Source organism: Myodes glareolus, chromosome 23 (assembly GCF_982192425.1).
Source record: "Myodes glareolus chromosome 23, mMyoGla1.1, whole genome shotgun sequence".
In the NCBI taxonomy this organism is placed as follows: Eukaryota; Metazoa; Chordata; class Mammalia; order Rodentia; family Cricetidae; genus Myodes; species Myodes glareolus.
The window spans coordinates 28,003,647-28,022,104 of NC_142048.1; the positions used below are offsets into that span (position 1 = coordinate 28,003,647).

An 18,458-nucleotide genomic window follows, 5' to 3' on the forward strand; every position below is an offset into this window, starting at 1 on the left:
AGACATGTCAACTTTTACCTCCTGCAGTATTTTCCTTTAGTGACCCCTTAGTACACACTCTGTCGGCTAAGAGACAGACATGGTTAACTTCTAGACTCACAAATTACCACAGTTTATGCACGTGTTATCTATGACTGCATTTATGTAAATAAATGTGAAAAGTTGGCTTTACTTAATTTTCTGTTCATTGTATTTACAAGTCAGTACAAATGCAATTGTTCTGATGACTAAAAGATGTGTTACTTACCAAATTTTCTCGTTCAATCCTTTGTTGTTCCCTCTGTCTGTTGAGAGCACTATGATATAACTTAGGGGGAGGGCCGATCGATCTTCCGGGAATTGTACTTTTGCTTCCTGGTTTTTCAGCCTGTCTTGACAGTTCTTTCAAAAGCCTCTGATTTTCCCGATCAATCTGTCTCACCTCTTCTCTTGTGAAAGAGTAGTTTTTCCTAGGCATTACAGAAGGCTGCTCAAAGTGATGTTTTTGTGGTCCCTTTTTATCTAACTGCAGAAAAGCTGCAGAAGTAAACAAAAAAAGTGAAAGCGACTAAGCAAAGTAGCTACGATGGTACATACTTTAATTCTTAAAAGTATAATCTAAGTTAACAGAAGGTATGAAATGAGCTAATGACTTATTTGTGTAGGAAAAAACTGGATGTAGCTTATAGTTTTATGTTCTAACTCTCTGGGCATAAAAGCTCATGCACATCAGAGTAATGAAGGTATGTCTGTGATTTACTAGCTCTGAAGCAGCTGATTCACAAAGCTATTCTTGCCGCGTCTGTTTTGTCTTCCGACATCAGCTTTAATAGCTAGGGACTTTAGGAGCCTCTGGGTTGTGTGCTCTGATACAATAATTTAGGTACTCTTTTGTTAATGGGAGGGCATAATTTTACAGTAACAACAGATGTTCTTGGCAATGACTGAGTGAAACAATGGCAAAAATAAATTCAGACCAGTCTAGAATTAACAGCTTAATCTGAAAGTATTACACCATGAAAGCCATAGTTTTAATATTGTTATAGTACTTCTGCTGTGAATGCCAAACATTTTATTTTGTATTAAGTATAAGCTGAAATGAACACATTAGATAAAAGATATTTCTAGCCAAGAAAAAAATTGCCACTATGATTACCAAATGAATTTTGTTGGGTGGTGGTGGGAACTGAACCCGGGGTCTTGTCCATTCTAGTCAAGCACGGTACTACTGAGCTACGTCCTCTGCCTGAAAAGAATTTTTAACAACATGCTTAAAAAATTGTTATAAAAAGTTTCAGTAAGCATGACTATTACAACCCACTTGTGAAACGTTTCTAAAACCACCGAGTTTGGTGACTGTTCCTACTTCACCATATTCTAAAGTAGTAATATATTTTATCAGATTAACGAGTTTAGTTTTCTTTTGGCTTCATATTTTTAAGACTTAAAAAAAAACCCACACTATTATGTGTGTGCATGATCCGTGTTTTCAGGGTGCATGCCAGTGTGCACATGGAGGCCAGAGACAACCCTGTGGACGTGGCTTTCTCCTTCCACTTCTATGTACATTCCAGGGACTGAACTCGGGTTGTCAGGCTTGTTCAGCAAGTGCCCGACAATGCCTACTTGTTATCTCCACAGCTCTTAAAACAGTATCTTTTAAAAGTAATATTTGTTGCTACTTGACTACACGCGATTTCTTTTTACATGTCGAGTCTAGCATTTTACCCTGTTATCACTGTTTACAGTGATGTAAACAGAAGAGGTATTTTTAACCTCCATTTTACAATGAGTTTAATCCAATCACTTGGGCAAGTGAGAAAAAAGCAGTAATTTTATTTCTTCTATTTATACCAAAGACTACAAAGACTACTGAAGATTATAGAAACAAACAAAACAGATAAAGCAGTAGCTTCCTCAAGAACAACCAAGGAATTGATGGTTGATAATTAGTGAATGGTAGCTGAAAACCACACCAATGACAAAACTTGAGTGATAGACACATGTTCTGAAAGTTTCACACACACTATACATATCAAATTATCTTCCAATACCTATGTTTATATCTGAAAAGGTTTCTAGATTAATTTAGCTATGTTGAGAAATATTATTTTAAGGTGTGTGATTTTGTTTATGCTGCATTTGCTATCTCTGAAGCTGTGATTCTTTGCCTAAAACACCTGATGGTCCAAATAAAGATCTGACCAGCCAATAGCAAGGCAGGAACAAGGATAGGTGGAGCTGGCAGACAGAGAATAAATTAAAGGAGAAATGAGGGAGAGGAGGAGCAAGAGAACAGGAGAGGAGGACATCAGGGGCCAGCCCCCCCCCCCTCCGCCAGCCACATGCTAAGAGTGAAAGTAAGACACACAGAAGAAAGGGAAAAGCCCAGAGGCAAAATGTAGATGGGATAATTTAAGAAAAGCTGGCAAGTAACAAGCCAAGCTATGGCCAGTCATAAATAAGAAAGAATAAGTCTCCATGTGTGATTTATGTGGGAGCTGGGTGGTAGGCCCCCCAAAAGTCAAAAGAGTAAAACATCACACAATATATAAAATTCTATATATATAAAATTCTTTAGAATCTCATTCTAAAGGAAATTAAGCTACATTTCCTAATGACACTTTTTTAAAAGTAAAATAAAAATAAATAAAAAGTTTACCTCATTAAACAATCAAACAACAGCCTCCAAAGGGCACTATTTAAGTTTTTCCTTCACTGAGAACCACAAAACAGGGCACTTATTTACTGAAAGCAGGTATTACTATGACATTTTTAAAAAGTGACTCCATGCTGACATCAAAAATATGATCCAATTCTTCCAAATAAAAACATTTAAAAATAAGTTTTAACAAATTCCTTATTTAAGGAATATAAATATTGCAAGTGGGAAAAAAGGAATATAGATATATAGATGCATCTATCTAAACTTACATATTTACAAATAGTTTTCTCCGGAATTTTCCTTTGAGAAGCAATGCCACACAAACTGCACACATAGCTCTGGGCCTGACTCCTAGCGTCTCACAAAACTGGGTGGGAATTGTGGCACACGGTGTAGTGCAATCTGATTCTAGCACTGGGAGGTGGAGGCAGAAGAGCTGGAAGTTCAAGGCCATTCTCAGCTACTAATGAGTTCTAGGCTACTCTGAAACACATGAACCTATCTGAAAATATCAAAATAAAAATCTGTTCTGTAGACAGTCATGATCTCTACAGAAAAAAACCCTATAGCTATTTTATATCAGACCCAAATTTACAAGATTAAGAAAGGCATATACATTTTATGCATATACTCAGACCCTATGACAGACGACTGCGGTGCTGGAAGGGCAGCTAGTGCTGATCTGCTGGGCCTTCTCTCCAGCCCTATCTGCCTCAACAAATTAGAACTTGTTAGATGAGAAATTTTATGACATTATTTTGTGTTCCTCTCCTTTGGATTTCTGTAGGCTTCTTACAGCTCTGACCAACAGAGTACTGTCAAAATGGTAAGTTTTAATTTATTTTAAATATAAATTTTTTTCCTTTCTTTGGTTTTTGAGACAGTTTCTCTGTGTGTATCTTTAAATATAAATTTTTAAAGATTCATTTTATTATTATTTTTTTAATTTTATTTATGAGTATGGGTGTTAGGGCTGGTACCCTGGGAGGCTGGAAGAGAGTGGCAGATTCTCTGGAACTGAAGTTACAGATAGCTGTGAGCTGCCGTACAGGTGCTAGGAATCAAACCCTTGTACTCTTAAAGAGCAGTCAGAGCTCTTAGCCATTGAATCATCTCTCTAGCCCCCAAGATTAATTTTATTTATGTACATGTGTGTGTTTGCCACATGCATGCAGGTACCCATAAAGTCTAGCAGAAGTGTAACAGTCCCTGAAGGAGGAAGTGAGCTCCCTGATATGAGAACACACACACACACCCTTTGTTTGCAGGAATACTTGTGCCTAGAGCCTAGAGCTACACATACCTGATACTAACTTGAAGTTGTCATACGTGAGACCCCAGATCATTAAAAGGAAGCCACATACAGAAACTTCCATCCTATTATTTAAGACACCCGAGTTGTTGCTTCATTCAGCTTTGAGTTTTGTGACGTTATCAGAGCAACAGTGACTATACAATATTTAGTACAAGGAAATGAAATGCTACTATGACAAGCCCAATGTTCATAGCTCGAGGTATGAAACCTGACGGCAGTCAGAGACAGAGGAGCCTGGAGAAAGATGGTACTAGGGCTGGAGAGGCGGCTCCGTTCTTCAGAGCACTTGCTGCTTTTTCAGGATGGGTCTGGTTGTCAGCTGTGGGCTCACAACTATCTGTAACTCCAGTTCTAGGGGATCCAAGCCCTCTTCTGTACTCCTCTGAGATTTGCATGCACATGTTACACCCACACATCTGCTTACAACAAAAGGTTGTTGATATGAAGTCACAGAAAGAACTGATCGATTGTTTAGCAGCACTGTTCCGGGGACAAGGAAGACGGGAAAAATCCCTACTGGTGGATTTGGGCTAAGACGTTCAAGCAGGACATTGAAAATACAATGGCTTACATTATCCATATAAGACAGGATAGAGAAATAAAATCTAAAACCAGGAATTGATCAGTTTTCAAAGAAAATATAGAAGCGATGTAAGAGCCAGGACTTACAGGGTTCAGAATATTACACATCCCTTACCTCCCCCAATAGAAGAAGCTCAAGGTACCCAAAGTTTACTCACTAAACCACACCTCTGGAATCTTGCCTGGACCTGGACCACTGGAAAAGGGAATGCATTTTATATATGGGAAAAACAAGTAGTAGTGAAGATTTTGAAGCTATTTCTATAATTTGACATTTATCTCATTAAGAGGTAGGTCTAGGTTGATGATGCTTCTCAGAAGGTAAGGGTACTTGTCTAGGGTGCCTGAAACCCTGGTTTCATGGGTTAGCACCACATAATACTTTGGCATGGTAGTGTATGCTTGTAATCCTAGCTCTGAGGAGGCAGAGGGAAGACAGTCTTCCCTCAGCTACAGCGGGTTACATGAGACCGTGTCTTAAGAAACACTTTAAGTTTGAGAAGTTTACAACCATTTCTACCGACACAAGGTATAGTGATCCATGCTTATAATCCCAGCAACTGGGCAGCAGAGACAGGAGGCTCACTACAAATTCAAAGCTAGCCTCAATCTATATAGCAAGTTTTAGGCTGGTCAAGTCTCAAACTAAGACTGTATCTAACAGAAACCAAGCAAACATAAAGGGATGCTACATGACTAGAAGCTAAGACATAAATAGTTCTGAGACTTATGTATTATTTTCTGGAACACACTGCTTGGACCCTTGAGTACCAAGAAGTCTAATTATCCTGAGGCCACCATCTTTGAAGAAGCTAGGCCTCTATGAGGAGACCTAGCCACAGAGAGACTATGACTGAGTTCTTGTGTTTGGTCCAAGTCCAGGTACCTGCCGTGGGTAAACAAGCACTCAGGCAATTCTGTCCCAAGGCACCGAGTCACTCCTACTTTTGAGTCTCTCTATTTTACAAGAACTGGGGTAATCTCTTCAGTAGCAATACTTACTGCTTCTTTTCTTTTCTTGCATTAAAAACAAATGTATACCAAAGCCAGTACCTGTGAACAAGGGCAGCCCACATACATAGTTACACTTTTAAAAACTACTTTCTGTTTATTTGGTCTGATTTTGAGTTCTCCTTGGTAGCTTGATCTTTATCAACTTACTGTCCAGTTCTGTTTTGCTTTAATTACATATATAAAATTTGCTAGTATCATATGTACATATTACTATATCAATATTATACTTATTGTACTTGGCTTATGGATTAATATAAACACCCCCTCTGCCCCTTTAGCACTTTTCACAATTTGAAATCTGTTTTTATACTAATAGGGTTGATGCTTCTATTTCTTCTTTTTAAAGGAGACATACCTGACATCTCTTTCAAACTTCTTTTTTCATTCTTCCTATTACTATTAAATACCTTCTGGGTTGAATTTTTGTTGATTTATTCTCTTCCAGTATAACTGGTATTTATTGAGTATTACAGTTACCATAACAGAAACTATCTAAAGAATTAGCGTTTTCCCTTTTTGACTGTAGCAAAACAGAAAAAGTCCAAAATTTAGCAAGCTATATTTAGATGTACTGTTTGTTCAGTGATAGTACAACTCATTCTCTATAATGCTGTATGTTGGAAAACTAGAACTTATAATCATAAAAAAGTTTAAAAAAAAGTAAAAAACAACAACAACCCCCCCTCCCCAGTCTTTGTCCCTTTTTTCTAGACCCTGGAAATGACAATTCTGTCTCCATGATTTTGACTAGGATAAAAGGAATCACAAGAACTGTCTGTGTGGGTATGTATGTGCTCACGCATCTGCAGGGGTGCATGTTCATGTGCGTGTGTAGGCAAAGGGTAGACCTGTGGGCTCATTTATTAGGAGCTGCCCCACAGTGGTTTTTTGAGACAGGCTCTCTCGCTGAGGTCTGGAGCTCACTGGTTTAAGGTAGGCTGGCTGGTCAGTGAGCCCCAGGGAACCTCTTGTTTCTCTCCCCCTTGCTGACTGTTCCAGCACAGAGCACCATGCATGCTTTCTAGATGGCTGGGAGATCCTGAACTCTTTATAGAGCTACCAGCCCGCAGCGTGTGTCTTTCTGAGACTCACTTCACCTAAGCTTTCACTTGCTCCAGCCTCATCCGCACTGCAGCAGACCAGACAATGCTTCCTTTTCAAGACTCAGTAATATTCCTCATTTCATTTTTTAACGCAACCCCAATGTCTTCTAAGTTACAATCTTTTACTTATATTGTTCAGCCTCCCTTCCTACAGCTTAAGTACAGTCCCATTTTTTTCTTTTTTAAAAGAGTAAGTTAAAAATATTTTCTCAAAGATTTTCTCCAAACTTTAGAATATAACGACTACTACATTAATAAATTCTAGTTCCATTTGTTTTTCTTTAGGAGTTCTTAAACTTTTTTGTTTTGGGTCCTAAAGGTTGAGGCATCCAAATACCTCCATGGGTTAATATCTACCAATATTTAATATATAAAAACTCAAAAGTACAAAAAAAAACCCTAAAGATATTTACCTATCCCCATGTCAGTAACAATAAACTAATTAAATGTCAACATAATACTTCTATTAAAAAAAAAGGGTCTGTAAGATGGCACGAAGGATAAAGGCCCCTGATGCTGAGCCTGAAAAACTGGGTTTGGTCCACTGGACCCACACAGTAGAAGAAGTGAACTGACTCCCACAAATTGTCCTCTGACCTATACACGCATGCTCTGGCACACCTGTGCTCCTATACATACACACGCTGGTACACACACATACATTAATGCATACATAGAATTTATTTTTTTTAATAAAAAAGTGTGTGGAAGAGTTTAACAGCTGTATCCATTTTAAATGCCTAGCTTACGACAGATGGCTGATTTCTCACTGCTGCTTCTGCACTGTGTGCTGTCACTGTTATGCAGCCTCTCAACGAGAATGCATAAAGCCAAGGCAAGGTTACTTCTATTAGTTACAATAGCTTTGTCCTCATAGATCTCTAAAAAATCATTAGCCTTGCTTAAAAATGAATCAATTCTCAGTAATAGATGTATCATAATGATCTAGGCCCTCTTTTGCCTTCGGCTTTTCTCAAATGCTTGGTAATATAAGGTAATGTGTCTGAGGTATTCACAATGCCAATCTGCCCATAACGAAGAGATGAAACTGTACTGCCAGGCAAGGTGTGCTGGAAGCTGATCGCATCAGAACAGGCCTCCTCTCTCATGGACAGCAATGGGTCTGTAGAGCATTTCCCTTAATCCCCTCCATAATACTCACACAGATAGCTTAGTGAAAAACAAACTATAACCGGTTTCTTCACTTATCAATGCTTCCTTAGTCTCAATTCTTCCCCTTATAATTTCCTTCTCAAAAGTAGAGATAAAGTTTAAAGTCACAAATTTCTAAAATGTTTTTACTTTGCCCTTTCAGAGTCCTTCAAAAGTGATCCAATTTTATATACATGAAGTATGAAATGTATCTTTAATCCAGTTCATTCAACTCCTTAAATGCTTACCAAATATATCAGACTCATGATATAACCTCATATCAAAATGTGTTTACTACTCCATTTTCTAAGTCCCTCAATGCCTAGTCAAGTTCAAGGTTAAATATCTAATTCCAAGATAGTCTTTGGACATTGTGGGGAATGGGAATTCCCCAAGTGAACCTCCTTATAGAGCTGAAATTGTACTAATCTTTCAAGGTGTGTTAAAACTATGTTTCTAGTACCAGGCTACACTGATCTATTAGTTCTCAGTGAACACAACTCTCAGTCTAGACTAGACTCGAGCAATTATATCAAGTACCACTACCTATACAGGGTTACTGTTTAGTTCATGAACATGTCAATAACACCAAAGCCTAAAGCTTTATGCTTCAATTCCCAGAATCTCATCTACTTCACTAAGTGCCAAATTCAATACTGTTTAACCATTCTACTGACTACTCTGGGATATTGGCTTAAACCCTTTTATTAATCTTTATTAATATCTACTTATGTTCAGTAAGCAACAATCTTATAAACCACTATTTTACACTGTTTGCTACATGGTAATCTGTGAAATTTTTTTACTCAAAACTTATTACAGGAAATGCTAAGTTCTTCTCTTGAAAATGTTTACATTGGGAGGACACAGTGTGCTGAACTCCAGCCTCAGCTGTTTGCTGACAGGATCATGTTCAACTAGAAGATTTTAAACACGTTATGCATTGGCGTGATCATCTTCCCTACACTTGCAAGCAGTGAATGCTGTGGAATAAACAGATGAGCCAAAGCAGCCTAGAAAAGCCCATCTGGGGAACATGAAAGTGATGGAGTATATTATGAGATAAACAAAGGAAGACACAAGTGAGGATCAACTGGATCAAGCCCAAGGTTTAGGCGCATGGTAGAAAAATACAGAAAAGTTTTGAGGCTCTGAAAAGCTTCATGCTGTAAACTGAGCATGAATAATAATTTTGGAAAACTAAAGATGTATCTTATACAACTGAAAAATAGTTTGAAATGCTTTACTATAAAGACTTCCCTGGAGGACTATGGAGTCCACCTGTAAATATGCTACTTAGCAAAATGTCCCCTTTGTTTCTCTGCCTTTGTTACAAGACTTTAACACCAACCCTCAGAATTCAGAAGTAGGAGGATCATAAATGCTCAAAGTCAGCCTGGGCTGTACAGACCCTGTCACAACAACAAAAGGCCAGAAGAGCTACTGCAAATTTCTTACAGCAGGGCTTGCTTCCTCATTTCATACTGAAAATTTTCCATGATATTTTAACTGTAATTGTGGAAAGTGTTCAGGAATTGGGGGATAGTAATCATTGTTCTTACGTAAAAACTATAAATATATATATATATATATATATAGATAGATAGATAGATTCTTATCATCCAGCTAAGTTTTAGAAAGAGTTTAGATGGTAAGAAGGATGCTGTATCTATTTTTTCAAGGTTTTTTATTTTTATATGTATGGGTGTTTGCCCACAATGTATGTACATGCGCCACGTATATGCAGTGCCCAACAAGGCCAGAAGATGGTGTTGGATCCCTGGAACTGTAGATAGAGATGGTTATGAACAAATAATCATGGGTGTGTTGGGAACCAAACCTAGGTCCTCTGGCAAGAGCAGCAAGTGCTCTTAATCACTGAGCCACCTCTCTAGCTCTTGTTCATCACTGTATCTGTTGTCACACACAACACAGTATGCACGGAGAAAACAGACCGGAACTATGGTTCTCCAGGAAGTAGAAATGCAATCAGCACTGGCAGGGTTAATTGTTTAGCTGTCTGGGTTCTACTTTTACCATATGCATTTGAATGAGACTCTAGGGTGATCTATACACACCCTGAAGTCCAAGGAACTGCAGTGAACAAACCTAATTGCCCCAATTTGCACCTCTTTCTACCTTCCTCCATAATTGACCTGGGGCCTTCCAGTTGCCAGCCCTAACTCCAGCAGGAGTGTGATTGGCTTCAGGTATCTCTCCCCTGGTCAATGACAGGTTCAGGAATGAAGAGTGTAACTAAGCCAATTTGTGGAAACAGAACTAAGTGGGCGTTGTTTGGAGATCCTTCTTAACAAGGTTCTTGCACTCCAAGAGCTAGAGTAAGTGTTTCTCTGGACACCGTCATGTCTGAAGGTGAATGGTGTAAACCAAGGCAGATGCTTACTGCTAGCTAGTTCAAGAATAAAGACAGAACCGCCTCAGAGGAGTAGCATTGAGTTTGAGAGGAATTAAAAACTAGTCCAAATTTCTGGACCTAATTGATTATCTTCGCAATTATCTGACAATTCAAATAATATTCAAAGCATTTTATGACATAATGGAATATATCTGGCAAGTTATTAAAATGTCAATCATCTCAAAATATTGACTACAAAAATCCATGCACATTTATAGCATATATATATATTTAGTTTCTAATATTCAAACTTAATATACAGAATTTCAAAAATTACCTTTCAGCAGATGATTAAGGTCCATGGTGTCATGTAAGACTTTCTGTTTGGATCTATGGTCTAGATTTGCATCCAACACTGATGATTTTGGAGCAAAATTCTGCCCGTGCTTTTCTTTCCTTCTGGCTGATTTCAGAGGTCTAGGCTCATGTTTTAAAGCCTCCACATCCTCATACACATCCCGGCTCACATTTTCTTGCCTTTTAACTTTTACTTTCTGATCATGTGATGGGCCCAGTTCAAACGACTGGCCAGGGCTGATGTCTGGAGTTGACAAAGGAGTTACGTCTGTTACAACATCCTCTGATTCCTCATTGTAGTTACCAGCTTTTGGTTTAGCACTTGCAGGCTGTATACTCGTTGATTTTCTTCCTGATTTACACCTCTCTTTTGGTAATGAGAGGGTTACAGCAGAAGCATGTTTCCTTGATGATGAGCGTGAATCAGATTTATGGGTTTCGGATCCTGTATCTGAGCAGTCTGAACTTGACCTTGAAGATGAGGAAGACAAAGAAGAGGAGGAACTGATTTTGGAATACTTTTTATTTGCGTTTTTTTTGAAGTTGTTAGAGGGCTTAGCTGACTTGGCCCTCACATTGAATTTTTTCCCATCGTCACTGCTTTCCTCTCCATCTGTGTAGTAATCATCCTCACCTTTTACAATTTTAGGAATTCTATTTGCAACAGGCAAGGGTAATTTATGTCCTTTTGCATCATCACACGATTTTTTTGATCTTGAAGAAGCGGTTGACAACGAGGAACTTCTTGATTGTGTAGGATCATTTTCTACATGGTATTCCTTTGAGGAAACTTTTGCATTTCTTTCATTTCCTTTCTGAGTAAGATAATTTTCTTTTGTTTGGATTCCAAGGTCCAAGTTCACATTTTCTGTATCATTATCTATTCTCTCTTTAAGGTCATCATTTTGCATTTCAAATTTCAAGTTTACATTTTTGGTGTCCTTATCTATTCTTTCCTTAAGGTCATCATTTTGCTTGTCAAAAACTAAATTATTGTCACACTTTTTTGCATCTTCAAAATCACTGTCAAAGAAAGAATGGTCCACTTCACCTTCTGATATATCTCCAAATCGATCCATGATGTCAAAAGTATATCTGAAAAGAAACATTCAACCATCAGACTGGAGTAATTTCTAAATGTTTTATTTTTATTTTCCCAAAATGAGAAATGTTGGCAGTACAAGAAGAGAACTATCTGCTAGGCAGTGGTGGTGCACATCATTAATGCCAGCACTTGGGAAGCAGAGGCAGGCAGATCTCTGTGAGTTGAAGGCCAGTCCAGTTACAGGACAGCCAAGGCTACACAAAGAAATCCTGTCTCAAAAAGCCTTCATCGAGAAAGAGAGAGAACTATTAAAAATAAAAGAAGTTTGTGAGGTCATTATGGGGTTCTTGGGATTATACCAATAGTCTCAGAGCTCACAAGAAAACGAGATCATCAGGGAAGCCCTTCTGCACAGTATAAATTAAGAGTTTAAACGAGGAAAGACAGGCTTTTAGCCATTTATTTTGTCACTAGGACAAAACACCAAAACAAAAACAACTCAAGGGACGATTTATTTTCACTCATGATTTGCTCCTCCATGAGCCAAGAAGCAAAGGTACACGACAGGCCCTCCAGTGACAGTCCCAGTAAGCCATCTACTTACTCTCACCAGCTTCCTTCTTCAATTTCCACCTCCACTGTTAGGGTGAAGCCCTGCTGGTTTAACTGTCCCTGGGCACCGCCTCACAGACACATTCAGGTGTGCTTTGTTAATCTCTCCCAGGCATCTCTCAATCAAATCACACTGCTAATCACGGTTAATCATCATAGTTAATATTAGCATCAGCTGAGCCACTTCAATCACCAATTAATCTGACGGTAATAATGTCATATAAATCAGGGAGCTTCAGCATTTTACTACTTGCTGATCACCCTATTCTGTTCTTTTACTGCACATACTGAAGACGAAATACACAGAGCTGTGACTTCTATTAAATTCTCCATGCCCCCCATTCTCATTGAGCAACAAAAATCCCAAGATACATACAGGCTATACAGGTGGCTTCCAAATAAATTTCTGAATATTTGATCACAAGCTATAATGTAATGCAGGAAATATCACCACAGACTACACACTGACTCAAGGCATCAAAGGGGGTCTGATATGAGACACTTTGTACCTGTTAGTCATCTGTCTAGGACCAAAGAACACATGAAATTCAACATCAGAGGAAATAAATTAACTTCTAAATAGACACTGTTTGGTATGGAGTAAGGACACTGTTTTGTTACTTAAATTACTGGATGTATAGGTTTATGCACATAAACAATGATTTTGAAAGTTCACGTAAAATATCTTACTACTTCAACCCAATTAGACTAAACTAAAAAGATTACTATAAAGCTATAGTCTTTAGAAAGTATTTCTTCACTTCTGTCATCATGGTGACCTAAAAGCAGTATCATGTTATTAGTGATAATCTTAGTTTAGTCTTTATTTTCCAATCCTACCCTCCATTAAAAACAAACCCCACAAAAACCCAAAAGGAAGAAGTTGGAGAGTCAATTCAATGAATAAGAGTACTTACTGCTCTTTCAGAGGACCCAGACTCTCAGAACCAGGTTGGAATTCTAGTACAGGGAGATCCATAACCTCTTCTGGCCTCCACAGACATTAGGCATACACATGGCGCACAAACATGTGGTGTGGGAGAATTATCTGTATTCTGTCAATCATGTATTTTAATAAAACGCTGATTGGCCAGGCAGGAAGTATAGGCGGGAAAACCAGACAGGAAGTAGAGGTGATGCAATGAGAACAGGAGAATTCTGGGAAGCAGGAAGCTTCCTCTGCGAGTTCTGCCCAGACCACCAGAGAGGAAAGATGTAAACTGCCCAGCTGAGAAAGGTACTGAGCTGTGTGGCTAAGGTAGACAAGGATAATGGGGTAACATAAGTCATAAGAACTAATAAGTAGCCTGACCTAATGGGCCAATCAGTTTTATAACCTAATGTAGACTTTGTGTGATTTTTCTCTGGGGCTTGCTGGCTGTGGGGTACTGGGAGGGACAGAAACCCCAACAAGCCGGCCCCTCATGTTACAAACATGTCTTCAATCAAAATACCCAGTCTCACGCACACACACACACACACACACACACACACACACACACACACACACACACACATAACAAGACAAAGAGTCCCTGGAAGCAAAGAATCAGCATCTTGCCTTTGAACTGTTGGCAGAAAGCATAATAATCAGATAAGCCTGTAGTAATGGTAATGAAACCAAGGAGACAGTTAGTTTGCTCTTGTGAAAGAATACTTAACATGAGGCAGTTTAAGGGAGGTTCATGGAAGAATTCTTTACTTGGTTCATGGTCCAACACAGAAAGGAAGGATGCAAAACAGAGCTGCACATATCATGGTAGAGAGAAAGCAAAGAAGAGGCTGCAGCTGTAGGCTCTCCCTTCTCACATTCCATTGGGGTCAATGCTTTAAGCCAGTGGGACACTGCTACCCACATGCATGATGATTTCCCCCCCACCTTAACCACCTCCAGAATGTCCTCACAATTATATTCTGAGGTATTTTTTTAAACTAACACAGGCACTTATCAACTCAAATCAAATTGATAGGTTCAACCATCTCAAAATTTAAAAAGGCAGACACAGTACAGTTCAAAAAATATATATATATATAAATGAAAAATTCAGAAGAAACTCTTAAGTCCACAATAAAATTAAAAATGGACAAATAAGTGTTTTATTGAAAAACGGGCATACAAACATTTCGATTATTAATAAGGAACCAACCAGGCAAGCATGTACGAATTTAAATTAAAATTTTTTCGAGCACAGTAAATTGGGCACTAGAAGATTATGTAATGTGTATCTACAGAAGCCAGGACACACTGAATAAATTATATTTACTATTGCGTGGCCCTACAGCCCAAGGAAAGACACGAAATAAAGAATAGAAACCAGGTAGTGGCGCATGTCTTTAATCCAAGCACTTGAGAGGCAGAGGCAGGTGGATTTCTGAGAGTTCAGGGCCAGTATGGTCTACAAAGTTCCAGGATAGCCACAGAGAAACCCTGTCTCCAAACAAACAAACAAACAACAAAAAAGTATGGAAATAATTTAAAAAATAATAAAATTTCTATCATTAACAATGTCAAAGTATGTGTATTCACACATTTTATCAAAGAGTAACTTTTCCTGTTTTGAAGTCTTCTTATATATTAGAAATACATTTTGTTTTTTTGCTTCATTGAGACACAGTCTCACTCTGTAGCCTTGCCTGCTCTGGAACTTGCTAGGTGGACCAGGCTGTCCTCAAACTCAGAGACTAGTTTACTTTGGCCTCAGGAAACAGGGATTAAAGGCATGTGCAACCATGCCCAGCTAGTCATAAATTTTAATTCATTTACTTATTTACAATTTGCAGTGTTGAGGATTAAACCTGAGGTCTTGGACATGATAGATAAGCTCTCTGCCAGTGAGCTACACTTCCTGCCCTTAGACTTGTAAAATGTTGGCTGTAACCTACGTTTAAATGCTTTAGGGAATCTGACTGTTAAATCTGCAATTTTATAAGCAATATGTAAGTGTTTAGAATGATTTCCTTGGCTAGATTTATAACTGTAACTTGTTAGGTATTTGAAATACTTAAGCATGAAATATAAGTTAAATTATGATGATAAGCAGGTTCACCAATGTCACATATAATGTCCAGGAAAATTTGATATTTTATAACCTAAGATTAATAAAAGTACAAATCAGCAAAAGTCTAGCACAAACCTAGATCCAAACAGAAGTGCAGACCATTAAGAAGCATCATGCTACGAAATTTATACTCAATTAAATTCAAGACTCTCATTTCAAGATGCGAGCATAGATTAATGCCTTCTTTAGAAATTAAAAATTCAAACTGTCAGAGAGGGCCTGGGAGTAAAGTTTAGAGGTAAAGATCTTGATGTCCAGCAGAATCCCCTCACATATCTAGGGCAGTTTTAGCTATCTATTTATCTGTATAGACATCAAAGTCTGTTCTCAAATAATTTATAAAATCAAAATTTGATTTTTAAAAGATAAAGGTAGGAATCTCCCCCCTTTATTCCTTATCAGAAATTTAACAGCAAATGTAGATTATATGCTTTAGCTATACTTTATCATTTTTTAATATATTTTTCATCGGGAATTTGCAACACTTACATCCTGTCCTCCCGAAACAAGGTAAATTTTTTTCAAGGGTCACTTTAACAAAGGAAGCATGAAATCGAAGGCAAAGGAATGGAGACTTTTCTATTCAGATAGATTTAAACTTATCAGTACAGAAATGTCTATTGCTGCTTTAAAACTAACTTTATGAATAGTAAGTTCTTGTAGTAGAAGTCAGGTGAAGTTCCACCAAGTATTTTAAATAAATTTCAATTACTTGATATTTAAGTTCAAATTAGAGATTTAATGTCTTCTTTACTACAAATATGTCTATGACCTGAGGTACAGAGTTGTTGTCTAGAATCTTTGTATAAGGCATAGGGACACCAGCACCAGCGATACAAACAGCAGAACACTGTGTGTGTGCACTAGCATGTGTGCACCTGAGTGCAGTACCTATGGAGTCCCGTAGGGTGCATCAGATTATATCGACCTGTAACTAGAGTTACAGGCTGTTGTGAGATGCACCACAGTGGGCACTGGGAACCCAATGTGGGGCTTCTGGAAGAGCAGTGCAGGCTGTTAACCATTGAGCCATCTCTCTAGCACCTGAGCACCTGAAATGGTTCCAAAAAGACATCTGACAATTTGTTCAGAGATATAAACGAGCCATAAACTCTGAATCACAACTTCATTTCCAGACACTTATAAGGATAAAAACATAAAAGGTAGAAACGGGCGTAATCACAGAATTACTTGTAATAGGCTAAAAACTGTGTACAGTAAAATTATTATTTCATGAACTATTTAGATCCCAGGCCAGCAAACTACTACTCAGGACCAACTCTGGCTTGTTACATTTATGCAGATGGTTTTACTGGAACACAGTTCTATTCATGGGTTTATGTACTGCCTTAGGCAGCTTTCCCATTACAACTGGGAGACTCAACGTTTACTATGTAATTTACTTGCAAAGCTTGTGGAATTGATAGTATATATAAATGAAAAAATACATATACAGTTACCTGTACTGGAAGAATAACATGTACATATTTTAAATAAGAAGTTGAGGAGACAAATCATAAGTTGACCTGCTAGAAGAGATTCCACTGGATTTTTAACATTTCCCACTGCTATAATGACTACCGTGTAGGAACAATAATAAGAGGAAATAAGCTTAGTGTACAAAAAAGGATAAACTGAGTCAGGCATGCCCAGGCTTAAAGCTTTGTTCTGGGATATTTGTTCACACTGACAATCCGAAACTGCTAATAAAGTTAAACCTTGAATCATGGGGCGGAGTCAACGACTGGCTGACTAAAATTAACATAGAGATTTTGGAGGGTAGATAGAGAGGTACAGAGAGATGAGGGGATTCCTTCATAGGAAACTTCTGCATAGCCTTGAGAATGGCTATCATCTAGATAAACTAAGGCTGGTTTTCTAATTAATTAATTACCTTGGGCCCCTCCTCTTCAGTATCATCATGCAATGATGTGGTTATGTTGATATTTTGTTTGTAATCTAACAAATAAAGCTTGTCCGAAGATCAGAGTGTGGAGCTAGCCACCAGTTAGTTATAGAGGCCAGGCAGTGGCACACCTTTACCCAGACACTGGGAAGGGGAAATCTCCTCTTGTGAGTTCAAGGCCACCTTGGGCTACCTGAGATTGATCCTGTCCAAAAGAGAAACAGAGCTAGGCAGGGATGGCTCACATCTTTAATCCCAGTTCTTAGGAGTCACATGCCTTTAATCCCATGCTGGGAAGGTGGGGACAGGAAGGGATGTGGCTGGGTGGAGAGAGGAATAGAAGGCAGGAGACTGAAGAGCATTTCATTCAGTGTTAAGATTTGTAGCGACAGGATCTTGCCTTTTTGGTTCTGAGGATTGTGTGGTGGTAAGAACTTTAGTGGCTGGCTTCTTCTCTGATCTTTCAGCATTTACCTCGATATCTGACTCCGGGTTTTTATTATTAAGATCAATTAGAAATCATGCTACTTAGGTTCTGCTCTAAAATTCCTCTGTGTGAACGGCACCTGAAGTTGTCCTTTGGCCCTCTACACACAAGCTGGCTTTTCCATTAATTTCCAGGGTCCAACAGCAGAACAAGATAACAAAAGATTTGTTGAAAACTTTGCCTACAGCAGTCTCCTTATCATGCCAACCACCAGTGAAGCTGAATTAAGAGATCACTTAAGCTCTAGTGCTAGAGACCAATGGCCTCTGAAACATGGAGAGAAGAGGGGATGGGGTGAGGAGGAGGTGGGTACCATTCTTACCAGACCAGGACTCCCTGATGTCTTGTTCACCTTTACATCCCCAATGTCTAAAAAAGATCTATAAACATTAGGTAAACATTTAGAGAATGTCTATCCCACAAAGGAGTCTAGAGACTTAAGACTCAGCCCAGGTTCTTGCTCCTTGCTTCCCGTGCAAACCAAATCAAACCGTTAGCTTTTTAGCTTACTTTACTTGATAATTTTCTTGATAAGAGGTGGCCCACTTTCTGGTGCACGTGAAATTTCTGAGGTGGTGTTTACACTGCGTTTCTAGCTGGTAAGAGCAGCCAGTGATTTGAACTTAACTTCCAGGAAAACTTATCTGACAGTCTCACCCATTAGCAGTTCTTCTGCTAAAGTTTACATCAAAGTTGCTGCAATTCAGTTTACAATGATGGTTTTACAGGATAGTTAAGATTATCTTACAACACACCAGGAAAGGATTTTGACAGTTCGCCAGACCATAATAACCCTCTGGTGATTCCAGACAGGCTTCTGTCAAAG

At 38.5% G+C, this 18,458-nt stretch overlaps 1 protein-coding gene across 5 annotated transcripts in view; it reads right to left on the reverse strand.

Moving 5' to 3' along the window:
- Positions 1-18,458, reverse strand: part of Cfap97 (cilia and flagella associated protein 97) — a 47,788-nt gene that overhangs the window by 13,814 nt on the left and 15,516 nt on the right. For 3 of the 5 annotated variants that reach the window (XM_085680276.2, XM_048455606.3, XM_048455609.3), the window contains exons 2-4: positions 10,504-11,618; positions 1,136-1,225; positions 248-516 (exon numbers count right to left, since the gene is read on the reverse strand). In XM_085680276.2, coding sequence (XP_085536402.2) covers positions 248-516; positions 1,136-1,225; positions 10,504-11,602 — 1,458 coding nt within the window. In that variant the 5' untranslated portion in view covers positions 11,603-11,618. Of the gene's footprint in view, positions 1-247; positions 517-1,135; positions 1,226-10,503; positions 11,619-17,954; positions 17,978-18,458 lie in introns of those variants that run through there. The other 2 variants (XM_048455611.3, XM_048455607.3) reach the window with 2 other exon arrangements.